This window comes from Toxoplasma gondii, chromosome V (assembly GCF_000006565.2).
Source record: "Toxoplasma gondii ME49 chromosome V, whole genome shotgun sequence".
Taxonomy (NCBI): Eukaryota; Apicomplexa; class Conoidasida; order Eucoccidiorida; family Sarcocystidae; genus Toxoplasma; species Toxoplasma gondii.
This window is the reverse complement of record NC_031472.1, coordinates 1266097-1292897: the sequence shown is the minus strand read 5'-3', so window position 1 is coordinate 1292897 and position 26801 is coordinate 1266097. Positions and strand designations below refer to the sequence as shown.

General features: G+C 52.6%; 5 protein-coding genes across 5 annotated transcripts; 4 read left to right on the top strand and 1 right to left on the bottom strand.

The window, feature by feature from the left end:
- Window positions 1-584: 584 nt before the first annotated feature.
- On the top strand, window positions 585-5958 carry TGME49_213752 (herpesviridae ul52/ul70 dna primase; the record flags this gene model as incomplete). The annotated part of the gene is made up of 3 exons (XM_018779620.1): window positions 585-3446; window positions 3778-4739; window positions 5372-5958. 3 exons carry the CDS (start codon window positions 585-587, stop codon window positions 5871-5873), a joined length of 4326 nt encoding a protein of 1441 aa, XP_018637904.1. The 3' UTR covers window positions 5874-5958.
- A 341-nt stretch (window positions 5959-6299) lies between these two features.
- Window positions 6300-8349, top strand: TGME49_213748 (hypothetical protein). Its single transcript, XM_018779619.1, has one exon. It carries the CDS (start codon window positions 7449-7451, stop codon window positions 8124-8126), a length of 678 nt encoding a protein of 225 aa, XP_018637903.1. The 5' UTR covers window positions 6300-7448; the 3' UTR covers window positions 8127-8349.
- A 341-nt stretch (window positions 8350-8690) lies between these two features.
- TGME49_213746 (hypothetical protein) lies at window positions 8691-10585 on the top strand (the record flags this gene model as incomplete). Its single annotated transcript, XM_002371071.2, has 3 exons — window positions 8691-8916; window positions 9258-9358; window positions 9816-10585. The coding sequence occupies 3 exons, from the start codon at window positions 8691-8693 to the stop codon at window positions 10167-10169; spliced, it is 681 nt and encodes a 226-aa protein (XP_002371112.2). The 3' UTR covers window positions 10170-10585.
- TGME49_213740 (hypothetical protein) lies at window positions 10576-22329 on the bottom strand. The gene is made up of 14 exons (XM_002371070.2): window positions 21114-22329; window positions 20374-20773; window positions 19940-20109; window positions 19566-19639; window positions 18466-18758; window positions 17676-17852; window positions 16602-16817; window positions 15927-16020; window positions 15476-15556; window positions 14474-14580; window positions 13830-14087; window positions 13345-13401; window positions 12847-12933; window positions 10576-12237 (listed from the first exon to the last, which is right to left on the bottom strand). Exons 1-14 carry the CDS (start codon window positions 21476-21478, stop codon window positions 12088-12090), a joined length of 2529 nt encoding a protein of 842 aa, XP_002371111.1. The 5' UTR covers window positions 21479-22329; the 3' UTR covers window positions 10576-12087.
- Window positions 22330-22365: 36 nt separating this feature from the next.
- Window positions 22366-25255, top strand: TGME49_213730 (lanthionine synthetase C family protein). The gene has a single exon (XM_018779618.1). The coding sequence runs from the start codon at window positions 23574-23576 to the stop codon at window positions 24846-24848; it is 1275 nt and encodes a 424-aa protein (XP_018637902.1). The 5' UTR covers window positions 22366-23573; the 3' UTR covers window positions 24849-25255.
- Window positions 25256-26801: the final 1546 nt, after the last annotated feature.

Sequence of the window (26801 nt, the reverse complement as noted above, 5' to 3'; positions counted from 1 at the left end):
ACAAGCAGGACACGATCGAGTGCTGGTCGGTGGCACCTTCACCCTCGACATCTGTTTTTGACAAGACACGTGGTACGGGTGTGCAGGCTGTGCGTCGACGTAACTGGGAGGAAGCCATGTCTGTAGGAAACTCCGGACTTCTCTTGCCTAGGAAAAAAAGTTTCTGCGCGTTTTTCATCTCGACTCTCGTTTTCCGCTGCGTGTCCTCTTGCGTCCGTTTCCCCAAGCAAGCAAATGAACCTCCAACTCCACTCCCTAGACAGCGATTTGCCCCCCGTCCAGCCTGACAGCTTTTCCGGCACAGTGGTATCATGCACACTTGCAAGTGTTTCGCTCGAAGCAGTTCCCTTTCCGACTACGGAACCCATTCTTTCGCGCGCCATTTTTCTTAAAAAGTATGCCCTACGGCCATATCTATAAACTTCCCCTGTAGTCGATTGAGCGCCAGAGGTCTGGGTTCTCGACGAGCTTCCTGTCGAGTGCGCCGTCAAAAGAAATCCGTTTTCAGCCGTCTGAAAGCGTGGAGTCACTCGGGGACTTGTCTTGCCTCTTATATTCCCATAGAAGTGATTTTTTGCCCGGACATGGACAACGAAGCCCGAGCGCCACCCGCTACCGCCGAAGTGGCTTCCTCCCCAGCCCCGATTCCCTCCAGCTTGTTCTACGGCGTAGGTACCCCACAGTTGTCAAGTAGACCCCGCCTGCCCGAATACACAGAAAGCTCACAGGGACAGGCACACCCACGACGCAGCCTGCCTGGCCGAAAAGGGGATTATCCGCTGACTGCCGATGGATTCTGGGAGAGAGTTGCTCAGGCTCTTCAGTCGCGGACTGCCAAGTGCCAGCCTGTGTTTCCAGAACCTGACGCCCGTGGCTCAGGTCAGTGCGATCGCCCCCAAGCGAGTCCCGCAACTACAGATGAACAGGAGCTGCAGCTTGAAGCGCCTGGAGAAAACTGTTCCTTTCGTGGCAATTCCGACGGAGCAGATGGACCGACAGCATGTCCGCGTCAGACACAGACTCCGAAGGCATCTCTCCGTACTGCGGCAAACGGCGACGGCAATGACGTCCAGCGCGCCGTCGGAAACTCGGCGGACTTGGTCTGCCCGAAGCGCGGTGGCCGTTCGGGGGATGCAGCCACGGACTTTCCTGCTTTTCCGCGGTATCCTGTGCAGGTTTTCCGGAAGCAAGATGCCGCCCTCGCAGTGCTGCGTGGCTTGCCACAAAACTTGAGAAACTTGTTCGGCCTGTTTGCGCAGGAAATTGCTGAGAAGGGTGTCCGCCGGTACCTCGTCGCTTCCTACAGAGACTTCGTTGGAGGCTATCTAAAGATGGTTCGGTCCCAGACACAGAATCGGCATCTGTACGAAGTGCTCATGGAGGGCCAACCTTGCTGGCTGTACTTCGACGTGGAGTTTTCCAAAGCGTTGAATCCGGAGATCAATGGCGAGGACGCGGTTGCTCTCCTAAAGACCTTGCTAGTGAAGTTCCTCAGGGAACGGTTCGCTTTTCCCCTCCGAAACAGCGACATCGTCGACCTCGATTCGTCCACCCAGGACAAGCTGTCTAGACATTTGATTGTCAAAGCCGTCCGCGACCGAGAAGCCGACATCGGGAACCGTTCGACGAGCCACGAAACCTGCGCTCTGTGGCTCGTGAGGGGGGAGGACAGGCGGAGCGAGGGACGGGGACGGGAGGAGCAGGAAGGGTGGGACAAGGATGACGAAGAGACTGAAGAGAAAACAGCGGACGAGACAGGTGACGAAGATGGAGGAGAAACGCATGAGCGAAGGGGACAAGCGGGCGACGCGCGGACGGAACGGAGAACATATGTGTTCAGCGCAAACGTCGGGGTGGAGGGTCGGAGGAGCAGGCGTCCGCAAGAAACTGCCTGTCGACAGGAGTCACAGCAGACTGGTGGGGAAATGCATGGAGAACAGTGTAGAGACACAGACCATGACGCTCTCTCTCTTGCTGTCAGATCTCATCACTCACGTGACGTCTCTACCATCCACAGGCCGTCATTGGCTGCCTGTGGCGCTGCACTTTCATGTCCTCCTCCACCGTGTTCCGTATTCTTCTCTCCTTGCTCTTCGTCTTGCTCTTCTTCTTCTACCTCGTCCTCTTCGTCCTCACCTTGCTCTTCGTCTTCGGCTTTTTCTTCATCTTCTTCCTCCTCGTCACCCTCTTCGTCCTCTTCTTCGTTCTTCTCCTGTGCTTTGCCGGCGTGCGTCTCTCGTTCTTCCTCACCTTCATCGTCCTCTTTCTCATCTTCCTCCTCCCCAACCTCTTCCTGCTCATTGGCCTCTCCTTCTTCCTCCTCATCTTCCTCGGCGTCTGCTCTTTCTTTTTTATCCACCTCTGCCTCTTTTTCTCCCCCTTTTTCGTCTTCTTCCGCATGTTCTCCTCCGTCTTCGCGTGTTGACGGCGATCGTCTTTCCGACGGAAGTCAAGCAGACAGAGAACCTGACGTGGTTGAAGATGGGGAGACGGATCTCCCGCGAACGCATGCGTCTGCAGCGAAACTGGGAGAGAATGCCAAGCTGCCACACGGCGAGAGGGGGAAGTCACTCCCGACGAAGACAGGAAATCCGCGAGGAGACACTCCGTCTGCCATCGGCGCTTCCACGCGATCGTCGGAAAGCTGGGCGTCTACCGAGGAAGCCGAAGCTGATTTTTCCTCAGCTTCCGACGACCGTCGAAGTCCTTCTCCTTCACACACGGTGCCTAACCACGCGTCACCTCCTTCCAGAGTTCCAGGTGTCAATGCACCGCCCCCGTCTACCGCGTTCCAGGACGCGCGCCAGGTGGGTCGCTTCGTGGATCTTTTCATCACGTTTTTGATGGAGGAACTGGAGCAGGCGCGAGTGCGAGCAGAGCGAGAAGAAGTGCAGAATCGCGAGGAGGGAGAGCCCGCACAAGGTCGAAATGGAGACCGGGAAAGGACGAACGAAGAACATGCATCGAACTCGCACTCTGAGGATGAGGTCGAGAGAAAACCACGCACCGAGGGCAAATCTCTGCTGCCTAGGAACACAGAACTCCCGAGAAGTCCAGTCGATGGACAAGCTGGCAAAGAGGCAGAGCAAAGCAGAGAGGCGAAGATCGGCACACCGAGAGACGAGGAAGAAGGACACTCCAGTGTCTCGACAGCGAAGAGTGGAGACGAGAAGCGAGACGCAACGAGGACCTTCGATCAGTTCGAGAGAACTCCAGAGACGCCACTGCGTGACGAGAACATGACAACTCGTGTCGCGATGGAGATGACTGACCAGAAGGAAGCAGGACGAGAAAAACCTTTGACATATCGATCTCTACTTCAGCTGTTCCCTAGAGTGTCTCCAGACGACGAACGCTCGAGCATCATCGACGTCTCTGTGTATTCGCGGAACCGCTGCTTTCGGCTGCTTCACTCGAGCAAGTTCCAGAAGCATGCATTTCTGGAGGTATGTCTCAGGCGAATCTGGTGTGACACTGAGTGGGAGATTTCCAGACAACGGACTTGCGTGTTCAGTCTCTTGCGAAGGCCAGGTTCTGTTGCGTGCGTTCGGATCGTTTTGTCGGTTCCACGCCGGCGACCCTACAGAGACACTGGGGCCGGAGCTGCTCTCCAGCTTTTGGACTTGTGTTTCTTTCGTAGAAGTTTCTTTTTTCTGTGTGGGGGTCTCTGGGCGGTGTTGTGATGTTCCATTTGTGGTACCGAGGCTACCGTGAGAAAACGTCGAATCGGATGTATCACCGAATCGATTCCTAGTTTTTTATCTCGACTCTGTTTAGGTGAGCCCGGCAAACGAGTTCCCCTTGAGCAGCGATGAACGCGTGGCGCTGCTGCGATCTCTCGTCTCTCTCGTCCCGCCGGCGATGCCGCTCTTCCATCATCGTGAGGAGGCACGATGTACGTACACCGGAGACGGGTGCCGAGATGCGTCTCCAGTAGGTCCAGGTTTTACGGGGGAGGCCTGCGAGGATCCGTTCGACTCCTCGCTTTATCCTCTCCCCGGTTCGCTTATCGACCCGAGCCCATTCATCAACATGAAGGAGCGGCGACATTCAGATGTTTCCTCCACATTCTCAAACACCTGCGTGTCTATTTCTGGGATCGGCGCCGAGCGTCTCGCGTCCAGCGCAACGCCCCTCGCCTTGAATTCGAATTTGCGGATTCTCCGTCGCGGCGGAGAAAGCAGCAACGGGGCCATCGAGAAGGCCAAGGCCGAGAGACGCCCGTCCTACATCTCTGAACTCATACGCTTCGCTGTGCAGGTGTGGGATGGCAAGCTTGAGGCGTACAGACTCTGGATGCGTGGGGAAGGATGCAGGAAAGCCGCAGACGCCGTTGGCTTTCTCTCGCAAGGAGAGAACTGCCAGGCAGGGGGGTTTCACGGTTCCCGTTCTTCACACGACTCCGCTCGCAGCTCTGAGCTGGAGCGGCCGTGTCGCTCGCGGCCGGTCTGTTTGTATGGGAAGTGCTTCGCCGGCGAAAGAGAGTTTCCAACGCAGGCCGCGACCAGCTCTCTGGGCCTGCCCAGAAAGCTGCGGAGGCTCAGCGAAATGCGGAGCGACGGAGACGGGAAGTGTGGCTGGGAGCTGAGTGGGAGAGACGTCGCGGACTTGCTTCGAGAAAGAGAAGCACTTGTGAACAGAGAGCAGCAGACAGAAGTCGCCTCTTGTCTGTTCTTCAGTGCCACGCAAACGGCTGTCGTCACTCTCAAAGGCAACCGCTTCTGTGAGCGCATAGGCAGGTGCGTGCCCGCGAAATGGTTTCCGCGTTTGCCCTTCAGAGGACGAATCGAAACGCCGATAATCATACGAACACTGTGCCGGTGGTCCCTAAAATGCGACGAAACATCTAACACTGTCGTTCTCATCACGTATATATATATATATATATATATATATACGTATATATCTATATATGTATGTATATATGTATATATATGTATATATGTGTTTATGTAAAGATATGTGTAGACAAGCTTCTCCATTTGCACGTGTGAGTGTGGTATGTTCTTTGGTTCCTTGTTTCGTCGGCTGCCTGCCGTCTTTTAAGTTAGTAGCGAAGCCGAGAAGGCAGCCAGTTTCCGTGGATGGAACTGACATCTCTGTGTTTGGCGAGAATGCTGTTGTATTATGTCGATGTGCCCTCCGGTTCTTTGACATCCAGAAGTCTTCTCGAGTTTTCCTTGGTTTCCAGCGAGGATCAGGTGCTCCCATTCTGTCTGTGCGTTTTCCACGCATTCACATGGGCGACTGCGGCGAGTCGGTATAAGACAAGCGGGGTCCGGTTGGGGGTGCTCCGAACAAGAAGTGTGGAAGTGTTGTGATTTCAAAGCCGTTGTTTGCCTCTGTGTCTGATGTTGGTTTCGTGGCGCAGGCCTCACAAATCGAACTCTGTTTCGCTGGTTCTTCTCCCAGAAAAAGGCTGTTTTTATCAAAAGTGTTACGATCCAGACTGCCAAGGATTTCGGTCGCCTCCCGTTGCCTTTCCGCCGCACCTTCATGGCTTGCATGAGGCGGTGGAAGACTTGGCGTCTGTCGTCGTCCTTGAAGACAAAGACGAATCTGAAGTCAGTGACGCTTTTCTTCGAAACTGGGATTCGTCTCGCATCGAAAAGGACGACCGTTTTGGACTCGCGGATACCTCTTCTCTACACGAAGAAGTCGAAGGTGTTGGAATAGACAGCGGAACGCGACAAACACATCGAACTGTGAGCGACCAGGAAACAGCCAGAGCGCCAGAAGGGGGGACAGCACACGCGAGACAAACCAGCGAGACGAGGGGATTCTTACAAGACGGGAAACACGCGTTGGGATGTACGGAACGGAAAGACGGCGATTTAGACTTAGACGACATTTTGGCCGCGGTACCAGTGTGAAGAGAGGATGGTGAGAACGCGTGCAAGAAGACGATCCGGTAAACAATGACCGTGATGGTGTAACTCAGGACTCCAACTCGTCGCACTCACTCCCGAAACATGGGGTCTAAAATCGAGTTTCTTGATTGAAAACGTTCCACTTTTCCCCACCGCGGAAGCAGACTTCTTAGCTATGCAGAAGCGCCCGCAAAAAAACAGCCGTTCTTTTTCACTCGATCTCGATATTTGACCCAAATAATTTAGGGAAGACTGGTTTTTAGTTTTTAAAATATGATTTACCAGATTTCAGAATCTGTTCGTTCCTTTTCTGCTGTTAGACTGCCAGAGTGTTTCGGGAACCACAACGCACAACTACGCCGCGACCAGACACATCCACCACGGTGAAAAAAATCGCTCAGTACCGCTATTGAGTGCTTTGACTCGTGAGCCTGCTCTTGTGAGGCCGTGCGCAGTCAGGCTGGCTTCTTTGGTCTACCGTGAAGCTGGTGAGGAGGCACTGTAAATGTATTCATTCGAATCCTTGTCGCGAGTAGAACGGACGACAGAAAACTACTACTCAGAAGCAAGACCACGGATACGCGCCATTGTAAAAGTATTCATTAGAATCCTTGTAGCGAGTAGAAAGGACGACAGAAAACTACTACTCAGAAGCAAGACCACGGATACGCACCATTGTTCTAAGCGTCATTATATGGCGTCTACAAATAGAAGCTTCGACATAAGTCCCGTCTTCTGCGTGAGCTTTGCCGCGGGTGAGCTGAACGAATGTCCAAGAAGATATCGACAAGGCTGACACAGGGGAACTTGGAAGCGGAAAAAAAAGAGACTGCAGATGCCCAACAGTTGTTCGATTCCGTGTGACACCCATAAACGCGTTGAGACAGCTGCTTTTCCGATACACGAATCGTCACATTGGCATGAATAGAGCAGTCCGCTTTCCAAATGCTCTTGAATTTTCCTATTTCGGCGGGTGTCTAAACACCGGGCCGCAGCTCCCGAAACCGACTCGCACCGTTCAGGCGTCTGACGAGAGGACATTACAAGTGATCTTCTGCAGCAAGGCTGAGGGGCATCGGAGCACAATTTTCGTCTTACTCGCAGTGATCGCGTGTTCCATTCTTTTTTATAGCCACGAAGCAGCAAAGTTCAGCGTTCTATCCTCGAAAATTCGTCTTTCTCGCGTGGACCCCCTCACCTCGAGACGTTATGGCCACCTTCCTACCGTTTTGACTTCTGACTTTCACCTTGAATTTCAGGTTTCTGCTCTCGGGCTCGACGCTTCTTGCAGCCCCGCGAGTCTCAGGTTTCTCGAATCCAGCATGTCAGGCCCAACCGCCATCCAACGATCAGCTGGGAAACTCTACCTCGCATTCAGACGCAAAGACTTTCAACAGTCCCGCTGGTAATCCTTCAAGAACGTTCAACGACGGCTGGTTGGGGTGGTCCGCATTTCCTGTCGGTATTCATTGGTGCTTGAAAGCTGCAGTCGTGGATCAGTAGAAGCGTCGATATAGTCCGGTAGTAAGGTTTAAGATCGTACAGACTCTACTGTAGAAGGTATGTGTTGCTTGTGAAATGGCCCTGCCTGAGACACCGTCTCGTGCTACGCTTTTCCTAAAGGTACATCCCGTGGCAAACGCAGCGACGAACGACGGAAGGAGCATTTGCGTGGTAGCCAGTGTGTCATCGGAGATGAAGTCTAGAATACGTATTGATCTCTCGCTACCGCAGCTATTGTCGTTATACAGGCAGATTCGGCGAAATGGAGAAGCTAGGCTCGAGATGGCTCTGACAGCATCTCACTGTTTTCGTGTGCCTTTGCCTTCAGTCACAGTTCGCTTTCCCCGTGTCTTTGCGCGGGGCATCGCAGCGTTCAATCGACTTTCGCCGGCGCCCGCAACCTTTCGTTCATCGAACGTGGCGAAGCTTTCGGGCGGCTGCGGCGAAAGAACTCTCGCCTCTTCATGGCCCATTCAAGTTTTTCTCGGTTTTCGCGTCGGTCTTCACGGAAGTCGAGAGGAAACCGATCACGAGCCCCGGGAGGTCAACGGTCACATCCGCGAAAATCGAGCACCCGCGGAAGAGAAAATTCCAAGGACAAATGTATTCTACGACGTTTGCCCGTTGTGGAGGAGCCTCTCTTCTTGTTTGTTCGGACTTTCCGTTTTCTCCAACATTTTTGAAGTTCTCGATTTCGCCCTTTCAGTCATTCGTCCAGCCTCAAGCTGTCTCCGTTCCCCGTCTCGGCCGTGAGGAGCTCGACTTCAAGGAGCGCGAGAAAAAGAGAGACCCGATACGAACGGGAGAAAACACAGAGGTGAGAAAAAAGACCACAAACATCAGCATAGGACCTGTAAAGGGAATAGGCAAAACATATAGAACGTCGAAATATTCTTGGGGTACGCGAGGTCTTCTACGACTTCTCTCTTCTGCGTTCTTCCTTAGAGAGGTGTGTACGGGAACTCGCCAGCAGGCTACTTTCTTTTTTCCAAAGATTCGCCAACTCAGTCATGGCGCCCTTCTGACTATCCTGTTTCTCCTCCAAAGCAAGGTTGTCGTCAAAGAGCTTGCTGTCTCCTGTCTCTCTGCTTCCTCTTCTCTCCAGCGGTCCTTCCTTTCTCTTTTCAATCTCTCGCCGCCGTTTCAGTTTCATGTTCTCTCTTTATTTTCGCGTTCTCTTCCTTCAGGGTTGTTGCGCTGTTTCTGTCTTTTCGCCGTTTTTCCCTCAGGGACTTTCTGCGTTTTCCGTCCCCCGCGACTTCTCTCGAGATCGGGGCCGTCAAGCGCCGCCCGCCGGCTCCCTTGTTTTCTTGCAAGATGGAGGATTATCAGGGAAAGACACCTGAGAAATTCTCTGTGAATGGACTCGTTGCCACGTGCAAGTGGACAAGCATCGTATCGGGGTTCTTCACTCTCGTTTTGTGGGTCGTCCACTGCTTCGACTTGACTTCCTCGCTCGAGTACGACTCCCGGGACTTCTTCAAAGATGTGAACTCTCGTAGCTGGCGAAAAGGCGTCTTCTCCCTGGACTCCGATGTTTTCTGTAAGTCGACGAAAAGCGAGAATCGTCAATGCGGACGAGGGTCGGAAGCAGATGACGAGCAGGGAAGGACGGAAGGATAGAGGGAGTTGCTCGAAGACTAGTGAGGGAGAGATAATGCAGGAAGCAGAGCGTTGTATGGAGTTTCTTTCTCGTCTGCTTCTTTTGATTCTTAGGATTCAGAGAAGAAAGAGAACTCGGAGTCAGACCTTTTGTTTTGTGTGCCCCTGTGTCAGACGATTGCCGTTCTTTTGTCCTCCATTTTCCCCCCTTTCTTTTTCGGGTCTTCTTCGTGTCGACTGTTCCTCTCTTTCTGTGGGCGCACTCTTCTGGCTCTTTTCTAGGCGACGCCTGGACGCCTTTCATCATGGGGATGATGACCATCTTGATGCACAGCCATAAATTTCACATGCCCTTTATCACCCGGAACTGGATCCGGTTTGGGGTAAGAGACACCTCTCCGCCTGCCTTTTCCTTCTTTACACCTCTCGCCACTGGGAATTGGTTCCTTCCCCCTTCTCCTTTCTGCTGCTCTGTGTTTGGTACTAAACGACTTCTATCCTTGTCGATACACTGATGTGCAGACATAGATTGGTTGGTTGATTGCCTGGCAGCGGTAAAATGTAACTTTGTGACTAAATAGGTCTGACTTTATTATAGCCATGCATGTTATTTAGATGTTAAAACCCGTCCTTGGTTGAGAGGTTGTACCATTTTACATTTGAGAACAGATTGTTGTAAATTCGACCGTTTTCTCTGTTCACACTACTGCGTTTTGCTCCCTGGACTCGAGTGCCCAGGTCTTCAGGAGTCGCCACCTTTCTCACGCGTGGTTCCTCTGCTTCTCTCTCTGTCCGTATTGGTTCCCTTCTTGTTGCACCGGCGAATGTTCTCTTCTTCAGGTCTGGCACACGCTGGTTTGTCTGTTTGGGAATATGGGGTACAACGGCTTGGCAGGGATGCTCGTCGGTTCCCTCACTGCTCTCACAGCTGCTCTCTCCTTCCTCACTTTCTGCGTCCATAGCGGCCCTGCTCACCTTTTCGAAGAATCGACTGGCGGACCGCAGGTCACGCGTTTCTATGCCGCTTGGGCGCGGAGGGGGCAGAGTGTGAAGAGCGTGTCGCTTCACCTGACAGGGAAACGAACTGACAAGACTCTTGCTTCTGGGGGAGACAGATTTCCTCCAAAGCCAGAAGCTGCACAGACGCCTGGAGAGGACCTAGAAGAGGTCCCGGCGAAGTCCGGAGATGCATGAGACGTAGCTCCTTTCCCTTCAATTGAAAATGCGAGCAACGTCGGTCATGGCCCACAACCGAGGCAACTTGCAACGTGGACATGCATGCGTCAACAGCTACAACTACAAGTAAATGAATATGTTTTTTGCTTGTTTTGCTGCCAGGGGTCATGAGTAGCGAAAGGCCACTATCTGGTTCACCATGAGAACAATGCAGAAGCGAAGTGGCTTGCACAGCGTATCTGCAGGCACACGCACATTTGTCGTGGAGTCGAAATAAAAACACATATATATTTAGATATATATATTTGGACAGCCTTGGAGCCATTCGAGAAAACGAAACACTTATATATATATATATATATTATTTTAAATATATAATTATATATATGTATATATACATATATATATGGATATATTTTATATAGTTATATCTTCTCAAAATGTATATTTCCTTTGGGGATAGATTTCAAAGAGGAGCGACGTTAGGGTCTGGGCACGACCGCCTCTGAGAAGTAGACGGGAAGAGGCGGTCGGCAGGTGAATTTGCTGAGGGTTGAGGGCCAGCCGATGCGACGAAAAGAGACGAAACAGGAGGAAAGAATTGCGTGAGGAAGAAGAGAGAAACATGAACATCTCAGGATATTTGACTACGTGGCAGACCTGCCCGCCTCATCGAGAGAGGCTCTTCTCAACGGGAACTGTAACAGGGGTCACCAGGCTTGCAAACAGTCTGCTCAATAAAGCCAAAAGTGGCGGGTTTCAATAGGTCTTTTTAGAGACCTGCGCCCAACAACAAGAGCCATATTTTGGAAGTCAGTCATGCTCAGGAAACAGGTGTGCGCGAGGTTCATCGTTTTCGGACATCCGCGTTCCTCGAATTCCATCACTGCTGTCGGACGTTGGAGTTGCATGGCTCTCGTGGTCGGCGCTGCAGTGTATCTGCAGGGCACTGTCTGTTGACCAGGAAAGCGAGCTTGTCTCAGTCCCCAAGTGTCTCTCGCGCAACGTGAGGCGTTTCCACCTGGCGAAGACCCGCATGTCTGCACCGAGAGCCATGGATGCTTTTTTCTGATGCAGGCATTCTTTCCAGTTTTCCCTTCTCATCTTCCACGTGTCGGAAAGACGTTGTCTAAATTGGTTTTTTATTGCAACAACGACTCGCGGGTTTCTATTCGTCTCCCTCTCGGGCTGCTTCTTGTCATCTCACGTGTACGCAATTCTCATGCTATTCAAAAGAACAAATGGAAGAATTCAGGTTGCGCAACTGAACAAACAGATATCGCCGTGCCTAGGATTCTGAATATGACGCACCGTTATATTCGATAGTCTTACGTCCTTTTCACCTCAGTTAATGACTGTCCGGTGTGGTAATCGGAAACGGATTTGCTGCATCTAACGACTCCGGAGAGTACGTTTCCATTCCTTTCGCCTCGTGCTGTTTGATGCTCGGTTCTTGAATGCCTAGACAATGGGGTGGAACTCAGTTTTTCAAGTTTTCCTCCCGGACAATACACTCCGAGAAACACGCATAGAAACGCACAAACGTCTCTGCACAGACCTCTGAAATCCGAGACTTGGACGCGAAATAGAAATGGAAAAACTCTGACAAGTCGCAGCTCCTCCAGATCTCGGCGTTCTGCCTTTCCACCCCTCTACCTCCCGGGCTCCGGTGCAACGCCAGCGACCGGGTGCGCCTCCTGAGGAGAAAAGGAAGAAAACAAATAACGAAGAAGACGGGGAAACGCTGGCTCTTCACTGCATCATCGCTGCACTTCTTGCGGGTGGTTTCTCGCCTTGGCCTGCTTGTCAAGAGCGGAGAAAGAACGTTTTCTGCTTTCTGGCTCTCTCGGCTCCTCCCAGTGTTTGTCTCTGGCGTCTCTGCCTTGTCAGGAACGGTGAGAGCTCTTCACGCTTTGTCTCTGCAGTCTTCGCGGAGTTAGGTACTTGACATGTCTGTGTCTTCTCTCTTCGAGTTCTCGAGAATCCTCCACCTTTGACTCCAGCCCCGCCAAGTTGACTTCTCCGCCGCAAGCATGCGGGCGTCGTCGGCTCCGACTTTCGACAAGTCTTCTCCCACTGCTGAAAACTGGAGAGGAAAGAAACGGACGAAACACGGAGAAGAAACGCGACATCCAGAGAGCGAGAGTCATATGAGGGAGCAGCGAGCGAGAGAGTCGAGAGAGACAAAAAGCAGGGACAACCGAGGCAGGTCGAGACTGACAGAGAGATGAGAAACGGAAAAGGAGAGAGACAGGAGAGGCCGAAACTGCACGGCAGTGAGCGAAAGGCTCAGCGAGGGACAGAGACGTGAGGCAGAAACGCAGATCGAGAAAAAACCGGCCGACAAACGACAAGAGAAAAATACACCGACGGGAACGGAGAGGGACGAAACGAGACAGAAAAAGAGGGAATGGAATGCCACCGAGAGAGTTCCAGACGAAGCGAAAGAAACCGATTACAGATGGATACAGATTCTCTTCCTATATATATACGCATGTATGTATGCCTCTGTAGAACTGGAGACTCGGTCTTCGTATATATATATATATATATGCACATCCTCAACAACTCGACGTAGACACAGATATTCATACATCCCTTTATGATATAAGTATATCTAGACGCCGACCTATGTTTAGAAAGGCGTGGATAACAAAACGGATGTGGAGACGAACACTCGTGAAAAGCGTCTCACCAGGGCGTCGAGACGAGCTTGAAGATCGGCCGGTGTGGTGACGTGCGAGGGAGGCGCAGTTCCACAAACGATCAGTTCATTAACGTCCTGCGAGAAAGCAGCAGAGGAACGCATGCACAACACAGAGGGATCCTCGAAGCCTGGCCGCGCGACCACGACAGGCAGAGACCACAAAAGACGAAGGGGGGAGGAACGAGAAGGGGAAAGCGCCTTGTCGCCGGGCGCCCCATCCCTCTGCCCTCCATGAGCACCGCAGGCAGAGCGCAAGAGAATTCGGACGCGGGGCAGAAGACGCCGGAGAGAAAAATCCTAAAACGCGAGACGGGAGGCAGACGGGGGAGAGGACCGACGAGTCGAACGCTAGGAAGCAGGCGAACAAGAGAGAAATCAACAGAGAAGTGAAACACACCGAACCGGGGAAGAACATGGACGAGCGGCTACCTGAGTCAACGAGCGAGGACGACCCAGAAGCCGCTCCGCGTCGACTCCAAGACTCACCGCTGGCATCGAGAAGGCTGAGACAAAAGAGAAGATGCTCGTGAGGCGCCCGATGATCTGCAGAGATTCGGAAATCAAAACGGAGTTCCTTCTCGCAAGTGTCACAGAGCTCAAACAGCGTCAAACGTAAGGTCTATCTGTTCTTTGTTTCATGTCAAAAGGCGACTGCGTCTTACTTTTGTTTCTTTTCCTAGGCCCTGAACCCGTCGTTCGCACCTGTTGCAAGTTGCTATATCTGTCTCTGCGGTACATGCCGCTTCTGTTTAGTCGCGTTTTCCTTTCGCTCTCTTTCCTCGTCGTCGTCGTTCCCGTTCGTCCTCTGCATCTCTTTTTCTTGTCCGCCTTCCCTTCTTTCCTCCCTGTGTCACGGTGCCAAACCTCTTCGTCACTCTGGACTGTCGGGAGAGATCAGGCTGTTGTCCCTACAGTTTGTGCGCCTTCTCGCCTTCTTCCTTTCTCTCGTTTGCCCGTCCCCGTTCACTCACTTCTCGTTTGCTTTGAGGACATCTGGAGAGCAGGTTGAATAGAAGGATCCCGCCAGGCCTCAGCTTGGTCCTCATGCACTCGAGGACGTTCGCCTGCAGCATCGCCTCCGAGGGGCAGGTCAGGGCAGACGAAGAAGCCGAATTGTTGATGTCGACGACCAAGACGTCTTGAGAGTGCGCCGGCAGGCGCTCGACGAAAGCGAGCGCGTCGTCCACGGTCGCCGTGAGAGTTGGTGGCGCTTCGTGGAACGCGAAAAACTGAGCACACGCGCAACAAACGGACGAACAGACTCGGCAGCAGGCGCCGATGCACCACGGGAGACGGTCTCGCTCTCCAGCGCATGTTGTCGACGGCTGAGCGGTCTCTCGAGACGCCGGCTGACAGCGCGCGCAGAGGCAAAAGCAAGGCGAGGATGGGGGACGACGCAGAGGAGATTGAGGAACCGTGAAAGAGCAGTGTACAGACCTCTGAGGCATGCCAGTCTCGCCGACCTCCGACGGGTCGCGGTACGACGGAGCCCTGTCCGTCTGAAGGTGATAGAAGAGCTCAGGTTGCAGGAAGCAGCTCGAGCACAGAGTCGCAGGACGGACACAACAATAGCGAGGCGATTCACTTGCTCTTGTTGATCTTTGTCTCTCCTTACTTGCGTCGCGAGTTGAAGCACCACCGGGTCCAGGTCGACACACGCCAGGTGCAACTCGAAGGAGGCGCCGAACAGACAGACGAGCAGCTGCGCCAAGACACCACCGCCTGCGCGACGAGACAGAAAGACACGATGCAGCAGGGCAGACGCGAGAACGCTGCAAGGAGACGATTGAACGAGGGATTGACAGACATCTGGACGCGCTCCACGGACGTCCGTTTACGGACACAACGCGGTAAAAAAAACGAGGCCGAGGCGCGAGACGAGTTCGGAGAGATGCAGAGACCAGGACGAGCGACAGCAAGAGACTGTCACGCAGACAGACGTAGAGTTGGTGACGACGCACAGAGAACGGCTACGTATTAAGGGGGCAAAGGTCGCCTCGACGGAGTGACAAATAAAGAACTCGCAGACGTTCCCACAGACACATAAAAACGAGGGACAAACTGTCAATTGAAAAGAAGGTTCGAAGCAATCGATGAAGATGCGAGATAAACGCACTCTTGAGAGAGACACGCAAAGACGAATGCGAAAGAAGCAGACGTGAGCAAAGAAGGATGTTGCCAGCAAACCCCATCGTGCGAGCCCCAGCTTCTGTCATGTTGTTTTCGTTTGTCGCGAGGCGACGCAATTGAGCCTTCTTCTTCGCTTTCTACCTTCGGGCGCAGTGCACGCTCGACGCACTCTTCTCTTCTCTAGTTTCTATGTTCATTCTTCAATTCACTCCACTCCTCTTCTCATGTTGCAACTTTTTATTTCTTTCACTGGTCCTCTCTTTTCTTCGTCGTGCTCTCCTCGCCTTTGCTGTTCTCTCCCATGCTCTCCTTGCTGCCTTCTGTTCGCGCCGTTACCCTCCTCATCCGTTTCTCTTCTACCGTTCTTTCCCTTTGTTTTCTTGCTCTCCCTTTCGCCGACTGATTCCATTTCTTTCCGTTCTCTCTGCGTCCTCCCCTGCTGCTCTCTCTGGGTTTCTTTTTTTGCTTCGTCGTTATCTTGACCGACCGAGGCCGAGCAGCGACGCAACGAGGGTCGGCTTCTGCGGCGCGTCCCGGCTGAGAGTCTCCTCCGGCAAAAGCGCGAAAGCTGAGAGGAAACGCGCAACGCATGCAGCGCTCGCGTTATTACAAATGAATCAGACAGGGTAGAAGCGTGACTCAAGCCTAGCCAAGAATGCAACAGACCACCCTCTCAAGCAAACGAAAAAGAAGTCCCCAGCCTCTCACATTCCTCACCGAGACATAAACGCAAACGCCGGAGACACAAAGCGAACGCACAGGAGACACGAAGCATCCTTTCTTTGAACAGCAGCAACCTGACTCGACAGGGATGGCTGCTGGCGCGCGCGAGTTTGGACGCGAAGAGAAGAGCGAGAACGAAGGTCAGCGTCGCGGCCGAGGCAGAGGGGCTGAGGAACCACACGACGTCGGAGCGAAGAAAAGTCACAGAGACTCACCTGCCGCGATGGCAAGATGGTATGCGCAGGTCGACTGGCAAAAGAGGAATTCTGGAGGCCGAGAGCCTTCGCTCTTCGCCGCGGGCAGTCGAATCTAAAAATACATGTTCGTTCGCAGCAGAGATGTGACTCGAGCCCACAGCCCAGGCACTGAGCAGAGAAGAAGAAGAGGAAAGCCATGAAGAAGCAAGAGAGGGAGGCAGAAGGGAAGCAAAGACGCGGATACAATGGAGCAGGCGTTCTGCGACTTGTGCGAATCTCAGCAACGCCGCGAGATGTAGGATACTGCCGGTTCTTCTCTCTGTGCGTGAACGCGCGTCCTCAGGACCATGATGTGCAGAACGTCTTTGCCGTGGGTGCCAGTGCAGGCATGTTGAAAGGACGATAGAAAACACAACGCGTCCATCATCCTCTAACGCTTCTCTCTCTCTCCTCCACAAGTCTGAGACACCTCCCAACGGATCCACCACTTCCACCTCTTCACTATGCGCGCTTCTCCCATGTCTCACCGCCCTGGTATATTGGCATCTACGTATATCTACGTGTACATATACATATGCATATACACAACATAGGCGTGTACATACGTATGGACTCGCGCATATACACAAACATACAGATCCAGATATGAACGTGCAAGTCCTCCCCACTTTTATCGTCTCTTCGACGACTCACCTTGACCTCAGATTGGACTGCTTGCGGGTTGCAGGAGAAGATCATTTGCCGGCAAACGTAGGTCTCTTCGTCGGTTTTCGCCCCCCGTTTTCCGTCACTTTCCGCTTCGCATTCGACGTCGCGAACGGTGATCCAGCCAGCAAGAGGCGACCGCACGCAAGCGAGCTCTGCATGCACCGACGTCTCTTCGCTCACGACCAAGACGGGAATCTCGCCCTGAACGAGAACGACAGAAAGAACTCTTCACCTTTCTCTTTTTGCGAGGAGTTGGTGGTGAGACATCTGACTCAGAATGCATCTGTTTATCGACTCCAAGACAGTTTTCTTTCGCGCATGTGCGAAGCGCACCATTAAAAAAGGGAGCCTACTCTGCGCGCAGAAGCCGGCGGAACCTCGGGTGTCTGTACACTGGAAGGAGACGCTAGTGGGCATAAGGGTGATACAGAAACCGGACACCTAGAAAGCAGCTTCGCTTTCACTTCAAAGGCAAACAACTAAGGCGAGTTACCTGAAGTAACTGAAACATAGTGCGTTTAAAGCCCCCCAGGCGCAAGCCACTCCATCACCCTGTATATGCAGCTACACACGGTGTATCTCCAGCACGAATCCAGAGCCAGTGTACGTACACCGCAATCTCGCAGGGAACGGACAGGGTCCCAGAGCGACCCAGCCCCGATCAAAACTGTCAAAACGCATGCACCATGCAACACTGCGCCAATATGAAACTATCCATGATATGCTTTCACCAATTTCTCCTCATCTGCACTTGCACGCGCCTTTGTCTAAAACTCGAAGTTTTCACGCAGTAGTAAAACAGATTTACGCTGATTGAAAACACGCATCGCTTTAATTTTTCTCGCAAAGTCCCACTACACACGCTTGTTTATATATATATATATATATTTATGGACTAAAAAATAAGACGTTCTTTCTGCTTGCTCTCGCAGTCCAAATAAAAATGCATATATGTATATATATGTATACATGGATGACCAGCGCGATTTCTGTTCTGAACATGCATTATGTGTTCACTGTGTACATGACGAAGTGTGTCGAGACGCTGTGTTTTCTTACACCTCCGGGCAGGGCGAGATCCGCGAGGTATGGCGCAAGTTCCTCCTTCATGGCATCAAACACAGACGCCTTCTGCCCTCCTACGCTCGGTCCTTCTCGACCAGCCGAAGTTGCATGGAACTGGTCGACCCCGGCAGTGACGACCAGCAGGCGGGAGACACCGGCTTGACATGCCAGCTGCAGAAAAAGGAAACCAGCGAACCCTCACGCGGTTGTTTTCTTCTACAGAGGGATGAATGACGTACAGAGCGAGGCGACAAGGCCGCAAGAATCCGAGAAAACATGTGCGACGCAAAACGACGAAGCCCCAGCAGAGCGACAGCTCCATACAGAATCAATCTGGCCGAGTACGCTGTTGACATGCCAGCCCGCAGACATACACACAGATATGTATATCTTTGAGTGGAAGCACGAATCTACATACATTGGACAACGCACGCAAACGTATCTGTGTATATGCGCACCCACAAGCATTTGTGAATAAATATATATATGCAATTATATAGAACGTTGTGTAGAAGCGTGAATCTCCATACAGAGAAAAATACACATACAAACATAAACAGATGTGTTTATACATATATATATATATATATGTAAACATATCTATCTCGCTCTCTCTCTCTCTCTATATATATATATATATATTCGTCTATGCATATGTGAATATTTGTTGGTTGTGTGTGCGTGCAAACCGGACTGTTCGACGAGTCAGTTCCTTTAAATGTATTGGGGCGTCGCGTCTCCTCGTTCTTTGCCGAACGTAGCTCGAAAGCTTCAGACTGTTTACCTCTTGATTTCCCTCAGGAGTTGCGTAGAGCCACGAACACTCCTGTCCAAGAGGGACAAGCAGCGCAGCAGTTTTGTGTGAAGAGCGCTTCTTGTCTGTCTTTCTTGCATCTTTCTTTTTTTTCTTCTCGTCGCAGGTCTCCTCAAAAACGCGGTCGTAGACGGCGATCGAGTACGCGGCGCTGTCGTCCCCAGCCTTCTGCCGGTGTACAGACACCGTGCTACGCGACCCGGGCTGGCGGTGGTGAATTGCAGACTGGAAAAACCTCCACTTGTTGATGGCGACAACGCGCTCTGAAGCGAAAGAGCGACACTCAAGATCGCGAAGACAGTTGACGCAAAGGGGACAAACAACGAACGATACAGTTATCGGAGTGTATCGGCACCTCCACATCGGGCCCCTGTTGCGATCTACGCAAAGGCGTTCTGTGACACGCGCCCATTTCGGTTCCTGAGCACGGTGCAAGCACAGGCCCTCGAAGTCTGAACCGGTCGGGAAGATGCGAGTGGAAGACGTGGAAAGGCACGCACCTAGCACAGCCGACAGCAAAACAGCACGATTCTGACACGATTGCAGAGAACACAGTCTCGAAGAGATACCCACAAATGCAGACGCAGTTCGGCAGATCCAATTATACACTGGCAGAACACTCGGCGACGGGTAAATCGAGACAGCAACATATATCGATCGACAGGTAGACAGATATGTAGACACACAGCCGATAGAAAGGTCCTGTTGAATAGGTGCGAAGAAATACAAACAGTTAATTCTACATCCATACATCAGTATACATATCGTTTCATAGAAAGTAACAGTTAGATACGCAGTAATGGATAGTTTTTAGCCAACTGGGGACGCAGGCAGGCAGCGCGACTCTTCTCTTCCCAGGTGATTGCCAGGCAGCTGTGAGGGGCACGAGGGAAGACGGACGTCGAGGAGGACAGCCGCTGCCAGGTCTCTGGAGAGCAGAGCACCTCGACGAAGAAAGGCAGAACTCCACGTGAGCGGTTGAGGAACCCCAGAGATGAAAAGCTGACAAACGAGAAGACGAGAAAAGCAGACTAATCCAGAGTCGTCTGCAGGCTTGGCGTCAAACCTACTCGGCAATTCCCAAATAGCGAATGTCTCGTTCGCCGAGCCGAGACTCTGGTCGGCAACGATGGTGCACGCTAGCCTGTCACGAAACGCCACAAAAACACCACATAAATCTGCGTCTTGTACTTCAGTATCCTACGACATTAAGGTTGTTCGAAGCCTGCAGAGGTCGTCCGTCTAGACTTCTGACTCTTGCAACGCAGTGCCTTCAACAAGTTTACAGTTCGCGCGTTTTCCCAGTTGACACGTCGTCTCGTCCTGACGCAACCCCTCTCTACGCCAACCTCCCAGACCGACTAGGTCTCCGGTGTATCTACAACCGAAGGGGAGTATGTGAGCAGAGGGCTCTTCCAAGAAACGGCTGAGGGAGATGACTTACGGAGGTTTTCCTTTGACCGGCTGCAACGCTGATCCCTCGACAGGGGCGGCTGACAACGATTTCGTGAACGCGAAAAGATACGGAAGGGGAGAAGAAGAAGAAACAGACGACTTGTGAGAGAGAGGGTAAATCTTGACGTGTGCCAGTGGAGCTGCGTGCAAGCTCCGAACCTACGGCGAAAGACAGAAACGCAAGACACGCGAGATATGCAAACTGGAAATGCTTGGTGGATAGATTCCTACTTCCAGAGACGATTTTGGGCGCATGCGACCAGATATGAATATAACTGAACCACATGTAGGAGACATATAAATAAGTGAAATATACGGAAAAGGGGGGACCCCACATAGAAAGAGGAAGATAAATGAAAGAACTCTCAAGCGGACATATGACGTGGAGACAGACGACAAGAGCCGAACCCTGGTTCGTCTTACCAGTTCCTTGGCTAGGTAATCTTGTGCGAGAGTGATGAGAATGTAAACGCCTCCGGGCTTCAGCACGTTCAACACAGAGTGGAGATACACCTGAGCTTCCTCTCTGTAGTCCCACGCGTTGCTCGACTTCACGTTCGTCTCGCTCAACTGGCAGTTCCCCCTCCCGTTCGCCCCTCCTTCAGAAGCAGCCGCACAGTGTTCCGGATCGCGAGAAATGTAGGCGTCGAGAAATCCCTTGTCCAGCACGACATCGAAAGAATCAGATCCAAACTGCTTCACGAGCGCGCCGTTTCGAACGTCTAAACACTCCCACTCAAGCGCAGAGCGGAGGTGGCGAAACCGGCGACGCATGTTCGAAATGACAACAGGTGAGAAGTCGACGTTGACAACTGAAGTGTATCTGCACGTCGGGAGAGCAAATGCATGCGCACCAAGTGGAACATCATGGTCGAGGAAGAGCGAAGAGAACTCACGGCAGACAGTCGAGGCATCACCTCCACAACTTGGGGACGTCGGCTCGACTTCCGACAGGTGATGATCAACTCCCCACCCCAGCACCCTTCCTTTAGGTTGTCCCCTGCACAAACATCCGTCTCTCTGCCTCACTCGGTGTGTGAGTGTCAATGAGTGACTGTGACATTTGTTCTGCGTTGTCCACTTCTTGCCCTCACCTTGCCACTGGGTGCGCGCTGTTCTGGCTGCTCTGGCGCACTGTTGCGGCTTCATCCTTCTTCACTCACCCGTCTTCCACCAGCTCAGCCGCCAGCTCCGAGTTTCCACACCCGACGTGGAGAATCCTCGACCCTCTGTTCTTGTCACCATCACCGGCTGCGCTTCGCTCTCCGTTCTCCTCTTTCTGCTTCTCTAGACGGGTGGGCACAGCCTCGGCTGAACCTTCGCGAAGACCGTGCTCTCTCTCTGTCGCCTCGCGGGTCCGCTCCTTTCGCGCTCCCGCTGGAACACGCAGGTCGAGGGAGTCAAGGATCGCCTTATATTCGGAGTAGCTGCCGTACCACTCGAAGGCTCGGTCACCACGGGACCGGAAAAAAGCGTTCCAATAGGAGCGCTTGCGGAATTCTTCGATGCTCGAGGGAAGGAGATTCATTTTGGAGCAGGGAGAAACGCAGAACGGGACGAGCGGGAAAAGAAAACTCGAGGGAACGAGACGCTACATGAAAATCTGATAAAAGCATCCTCAGAGAGGGGACGGGGAACTGGACGAGTGCGGACGAAAGCCAAAGACGGATGTGGAACCGGAAAGGGAAATACTGAGACACGGCGACACGGAGACGGAGACAGGAGACAAGAGGAGCGGGAGGAAAGGCAGCAAGGCCGAGGAGCGAAGCGACGAACTACAAGGAGAGAGAAAACTTCGCAGCAACCACAATCGAAACAGGTGCGCTTCTCTCACGAACAAGGAGTGGGGTACTGAATTTCGACGAAGCTGGTCCCGAATAGTGAAAAGTCGCCCAGCTGGATCGCCGCACTCTCAATGTCCCTACAGCCTTTGAAGGCTTCATAGCGCCTTTGCGAGAGTTCCGTCACGAAGCATATTATATGAAGAACACAAAAAATACATATCGTGTATACGTTGTTTTGCTCCGTTGCAGATTGCCGAAGCCGCAAAGCCGCAAATCGATGATCGCTGCATGCTGTCGTTGTCCCGCTGCAGTCTCGCCGAGAGAGTGGACTCCCTGTTTGTGATCCGTTTACTGATCAACGGAGACGGAAACTCCCCTTTGCCAGTGTGTTTCGAGCAGAACGTGGGATCTGCTTCATCCGAACAATGCTGTTTCGAATACGAGCGCGAGACTTGTTGGATCTTCGGCAGTGCCTCAAGCGTCTGCATGCCAGTTTTTTGTGTCAAGAGAAAAATCGCATGCAAAGTGAGACGATGACACAACGCTCGGAGGCTGCACTGTCGTTGCCACTCCAAGCTGGGAAGGCGCGGCAATAATCCGTCGCTTTTCCATTCAGTCCTCGCAGTGTGCAGCTGAGGCACACGTCACGCAACGAGTGTTCGCAAGCCGCTTGTGACTTGCGAACGCCTACGGTAAGGCGAGAAGCTTCAAGTCAAAACATTTTTCTGCACAGCGTTCACCGGTTGCTCGCGCCAGCTAGCGACGCGCCACCAGCGGATCCTGCACGGAGGATGCGAAGTGACTCGATCGACTGGGGCTGAGCCTTCGCAGAGTTGCGATTTTGCGATGGAATGAACACCTCGAGTAAGCGGCACGACGGTCGGATAGTGGCCATTTTCTATACAAAGGGGATTGAAAAGACAGAGCAAACTCTCGGGTAACTGGTGGTCGTTGGTCCTTTCCGCTTCCTCGCAGGTGCACAAGCGAACCGCGGCCAAATCCGGTGGGGTGCCCTGAAAACTATGGTTTGTGTCCGGCGCCTAATGTCTTTGTCGTCCGCTTTCGAGTGCTCTGGTGTATAGACGGAAAAGGTCCTAGACCGGTGGAGTTTTGCAGTCACCAGGTGTCCCACGTTTCGGGTTTTCCGGAGTTCTTCTGCTCCCCGGTCGGCGACAAAAAGAGAGGCGGGTGGATGTGCAGTGCCCGAGTCGCTTTGACCACCGGATTGCCATGAGTGCTTCTGCTGCACGAAAAGCGTTTTCCAGACACTTTCTTCAAGTCGAAATTTGCTGTTTCGACGCATTCTCCGGTCGGTGTGCGCAGCAGGGATGGTCTGTCCTCCCCAAAGACCCGGGGAAGTTTCTTTCCAGCTCTGGAACAAACGCACACACAGTCCGTTCAACCTTCACTTGCCGGTGCATGTGTCGGCTGTTTTTGGCCACTTTTTACGTCGAATCTCTGTAAGTTTCTCACCGTTTGCGTTAGGAGGCTCTGGAGATGCGCCAAAGAGCCTCAGCGGAGGAGTCGTAGACCGTCTCGGTCAAAATTCGGAAGCAGGAACAGGGTGTCGCAGTCTCTAATGTCTCGGGTCAAAACTCCCGTGTCCATGGTTTACCCAAGCACAGTTTCGCGAGCTGTCTAGGTTTCCCACGAGTACCCAAGGAATAGTGACACTGAGTTCCTTTGTTGCGTTACGTGCCGCCGATCGTCCGGGGAGTGTAGTGCACTGAAATGACAGAGAGCCGGCTTCCCACGCAGGAGAGTTCTTGAATTCCCACATTCGCCGCCGGCCAAACGATCTCGTTTTTCTGCCACGCTCCTGCCCATCCGCCAGCCAACATGCCACGGAGTCGGACTCTCCAGAGCCGGGCGTTTCTCAATGTGGCGGCTGAGGCGCCGGCTTCGGCTGGGCCGATGCATTTGATTCCAGGCACTTCATCTCTCCGCCAGGACTGTGTAGCAGCGCTGGAAGACCGCCTGCAGGAGACTGCACGTTGTGTACGTTCTGCCGGGACGGTCAATCCGAAGAAAGGGTCCACTGTCTACGTGGGCTCTCCAGGGATTGCATATGCGTTTTTGAAGCTTGCCACCATCCAGACAGGCGACCAGAAGCAGGCAAGTCTCGATACAGCTCAGAAGCTCCTGAGCCCGGACGTCGTCGAGGCTGGCGTGGAGCAGGCGCGCAGACACCGGTCGCTCGGCCCCAGCCTTTTGTGTGGCCCCGCTGGGTTGTTCGTTGTTCAAGCGTTGCTGGGGTGGCAACAGGGGCTCCCCTTCGCTTCCCAGTCTGCTGTTTTCCAAGGCGCGGTGCAGTCGTATAAACAGTACTTTGACTATGCGGTTCACGAGCTCGACTCCGACGAATGGCTTTACGGCCGCGCGGGGTACCTCTACGGGTGCTTGTTTTTGAACTTTCTGGCTCCTGGATCCGTTTCCGAGGCGAAGATCAAACAGCTCTCAATGAAGATGCTCGAATCTGGCGAGGCTTACGGCCGACGCACCGGCGCCAGTCCCTTGTTGTACAGCTGGCACGACAGAGAGTATCTCGGCGCGGCTCACGGTGTCATGGGGATTGTCTACATGCTGATGTTGGTGGAACCGATCCGGAACGACCCGAATGCGATGCGCCTGGTGAAGGGTACGCTCGAGTGGCTTCTCACACTGGAGACGAAACACCACAACTGGCCGGCAGTCAGAGGCGAAACAGACGACTACCTCTGTCATTTCTGCCACGGAGCCACCGGCGCGGTCTTTGCCTTCGGACTCGGGAGCATTGTGTTCAATAATCGCGAGTTCCAGAAAGCCGCGCTCCGCGCAGCGACTTGCGTGTGGAAGTACGGGCTGTTGAAGAAGGGGCCTGGGATATGCCACGGAATATCTGGAAGTGGATACGCGTTGCTCATGGCGTACAAACTGACACGCGATCCCATCTGGCTGGACCGCGCCGCAGACTTTGCGCTCAAAATGTTCGACGAAAAACTGCAGGCTGACAGCAGGGTCCCGGACAACCCCTTCAGCCTCTTTGAAGGCCTCTCAGGTGCCATTTGCTTTCTCGTGGATCTTCTGAAAAATCCGCTAAAGGCTGCCTTTCCGCTTTTCGAACTTGGCTTTTGACAAGGGACTTCCCTGCCTTCCTCTGCTATGGTATGCTTTTTTTATGTGTAATGCAGGTGTCTGTGTTCTACAGTTGACATGTCGCGTCGCTTGCGTTAACCCCGGCTTCTTTCGCAACATCTTCGGGCGTGTAGGTTAGAAATTCCACCCGAGTAACTGCTGTCTGTGAAAGATACTATTCGAGGCACATAACCTACGAGTAATCTGGCTCCTCTGTCGCTTTTGACGGGAAGCAGGAACGCACACGCCTCAGGCCATCACAGTGGCGTTATGTATATGACTGAGGACTCCCGTTAACAGCTGCCTTGCTGCATTCGCAAGAAGCGGACTACCCAGTCAGAGGTAACGCTCTGCCAGCGCGAAACTAAGTCAATCCACACTTAACACAACCCAAACACCTGACCGGCCGTAGTATGTCCAGTGCAGAACGTTTACAGTAGAGTGCTTTCTTGTTCGCAGGGCCGAATACATTCGAATTCTTATTAATAATATATGTATATAGAGCTAGATAGCTATTTCAGTATGGTTTCTTCTTACAGGTACGCGTGCGTGTGCTTCAATGCGATGAGTCGTTCGAAACTACGAGAGCCAGCTGGCAGAACACAGGGCATTTTTGCAGCGGGAAGCAGGGTAGTCCAGGCTTGTCACAGCACGACTATGGCAGAAGTAACGATCCGCATTTTCGCTGCATGCAACCGGTTGTACCGCTCTGGAAGTTCCCCCAGGATGTATGTCTCGTACAAAATCTCGGAAGGACCTGAAATCTGCAATTCATATTTGAATCTCTCCTCAGTCAGCTCGTTTCAGAAAGGCATTTACAATAGGGCTAACGTATGTAGCAAATTAACTTAGGTTGTGGGCAGCGTGAAGAAAATGTGCTGTCTCGGCGACTACCAAAAGTCACAGTGAGGAGCGGTGTACTGCCCAGCAGACAGACGCATACAAAATGTCAAGTCCTTCTGAATGGCGGTAAAAAAATAAGCACATTTCCCGTGCCCCAGGAACGGAGGCTCTGTCAGGAGTCTTTACACACCCATGTTTGCGTAATGAAAGAAGGCTACACAGGAATAACGTAGCAACACGTGAATTCTTTGTACACCCATCCAGGCCGGCAATGCCTGTTGCCTTTAAATGGTTGATCGGTATCCTCGTCTGGGTGTGCTAGTTCCATCGAACCAGAAGCAACTCGTAAGTATGGTAGGCTGTTTATATTGGTTTCCAGAGGGAAGCATTTTTTTCTCAGGGAGCCTGATCGGATGTTGCTGCTGCCGACGTGCGGAGGACACCGAGACTGATGTACGAGAACAGCCAGCCCAGGTCGCGAAAGGCAATAGGAGGGAATACGAAAAATGAGACTGGTGGATCCTTGCTCAGTTATTACCCTTTAGAAGAGGCACCGTTCATGTAGCGTGAGCTTCACATGCGCAGTAAACGTTCCTCAGTTTCAAGTTTTGATCCAGGGTCATCGAGAAGTCAGCCGGCGCCGGAGAGCCCGTCAACTGAGCGAGTACTTTTGCAGGTAGACAGCAGAAGAAGAGGATTGAGGAAGTGAAGCATCTGGACGGAAGTGTTTAATGAGCAGGAATTTAGTCCGCTGAAATACCACGAACGTGCAACACATCCTTGAAAAGAAAATAAGAAAAGAGTTGAAAAGTGGGTAGTCTAGTGGGGATTCAAGCGACGAAAAGTCGTACATGTCTGCATCTGCCAGCGGCGGCTTCATGCTGCAATGGGCAGTGTGCAGCAGATTGCCAGCATTGCTTGACCGCGTTTTCAGTCCCACAAATCTAGTATGCGCTCAGCAAGGCTGTTCCATGAAACCCCATGTAAGCTCGAAAATTTTTTTTTGAACAGCCTTTTCACCTCGCTTGCCAGCTGACAAAAGTGTCCGTGTGTGTCCGCTGGGTTTCCTCCATTATCGTCTGAATCCTTACCAGTAGTCTGCCGGCTTGC

Coding starts and splice junctions, on each gene's coding strand:
- TGME49_213748 (XM_018779619.1), top strand. CDS start 7,449: ATGGCCCTGCCTGAGACACCGTCTCGTGCTACGCTTTTCCTAAAGGTA.
- TGME49_213740 (XM_002371070.2), bottom strand. CDS start 21,478: ATGAATCTCCTTCCCTCGAGCATCGAAGAATTCCGCAAGCGCTCCTAT. Junction 20,774..21,113: donor GCTGAGCTGGTGGAAGACGG/GTGAGTGAAGAA, acceptor CCCGACGTGCAG/ATACACTTCAGTTGTCAACG. Junction 13,402..13,829: donor GTCCTCAAAGCAAACGAGAA/GTGAGTGAACGG, acceptor GAATCTCTGCAG/ATCATCGGGCGCCTCACGAG.
- TGME49_213730 (XM_018779618.1), top strand. CDS start 23,574: ATGCCACGGAGTCGGACTCTCCAGAGCCGGGCGTTTCTCAATGTGGCG.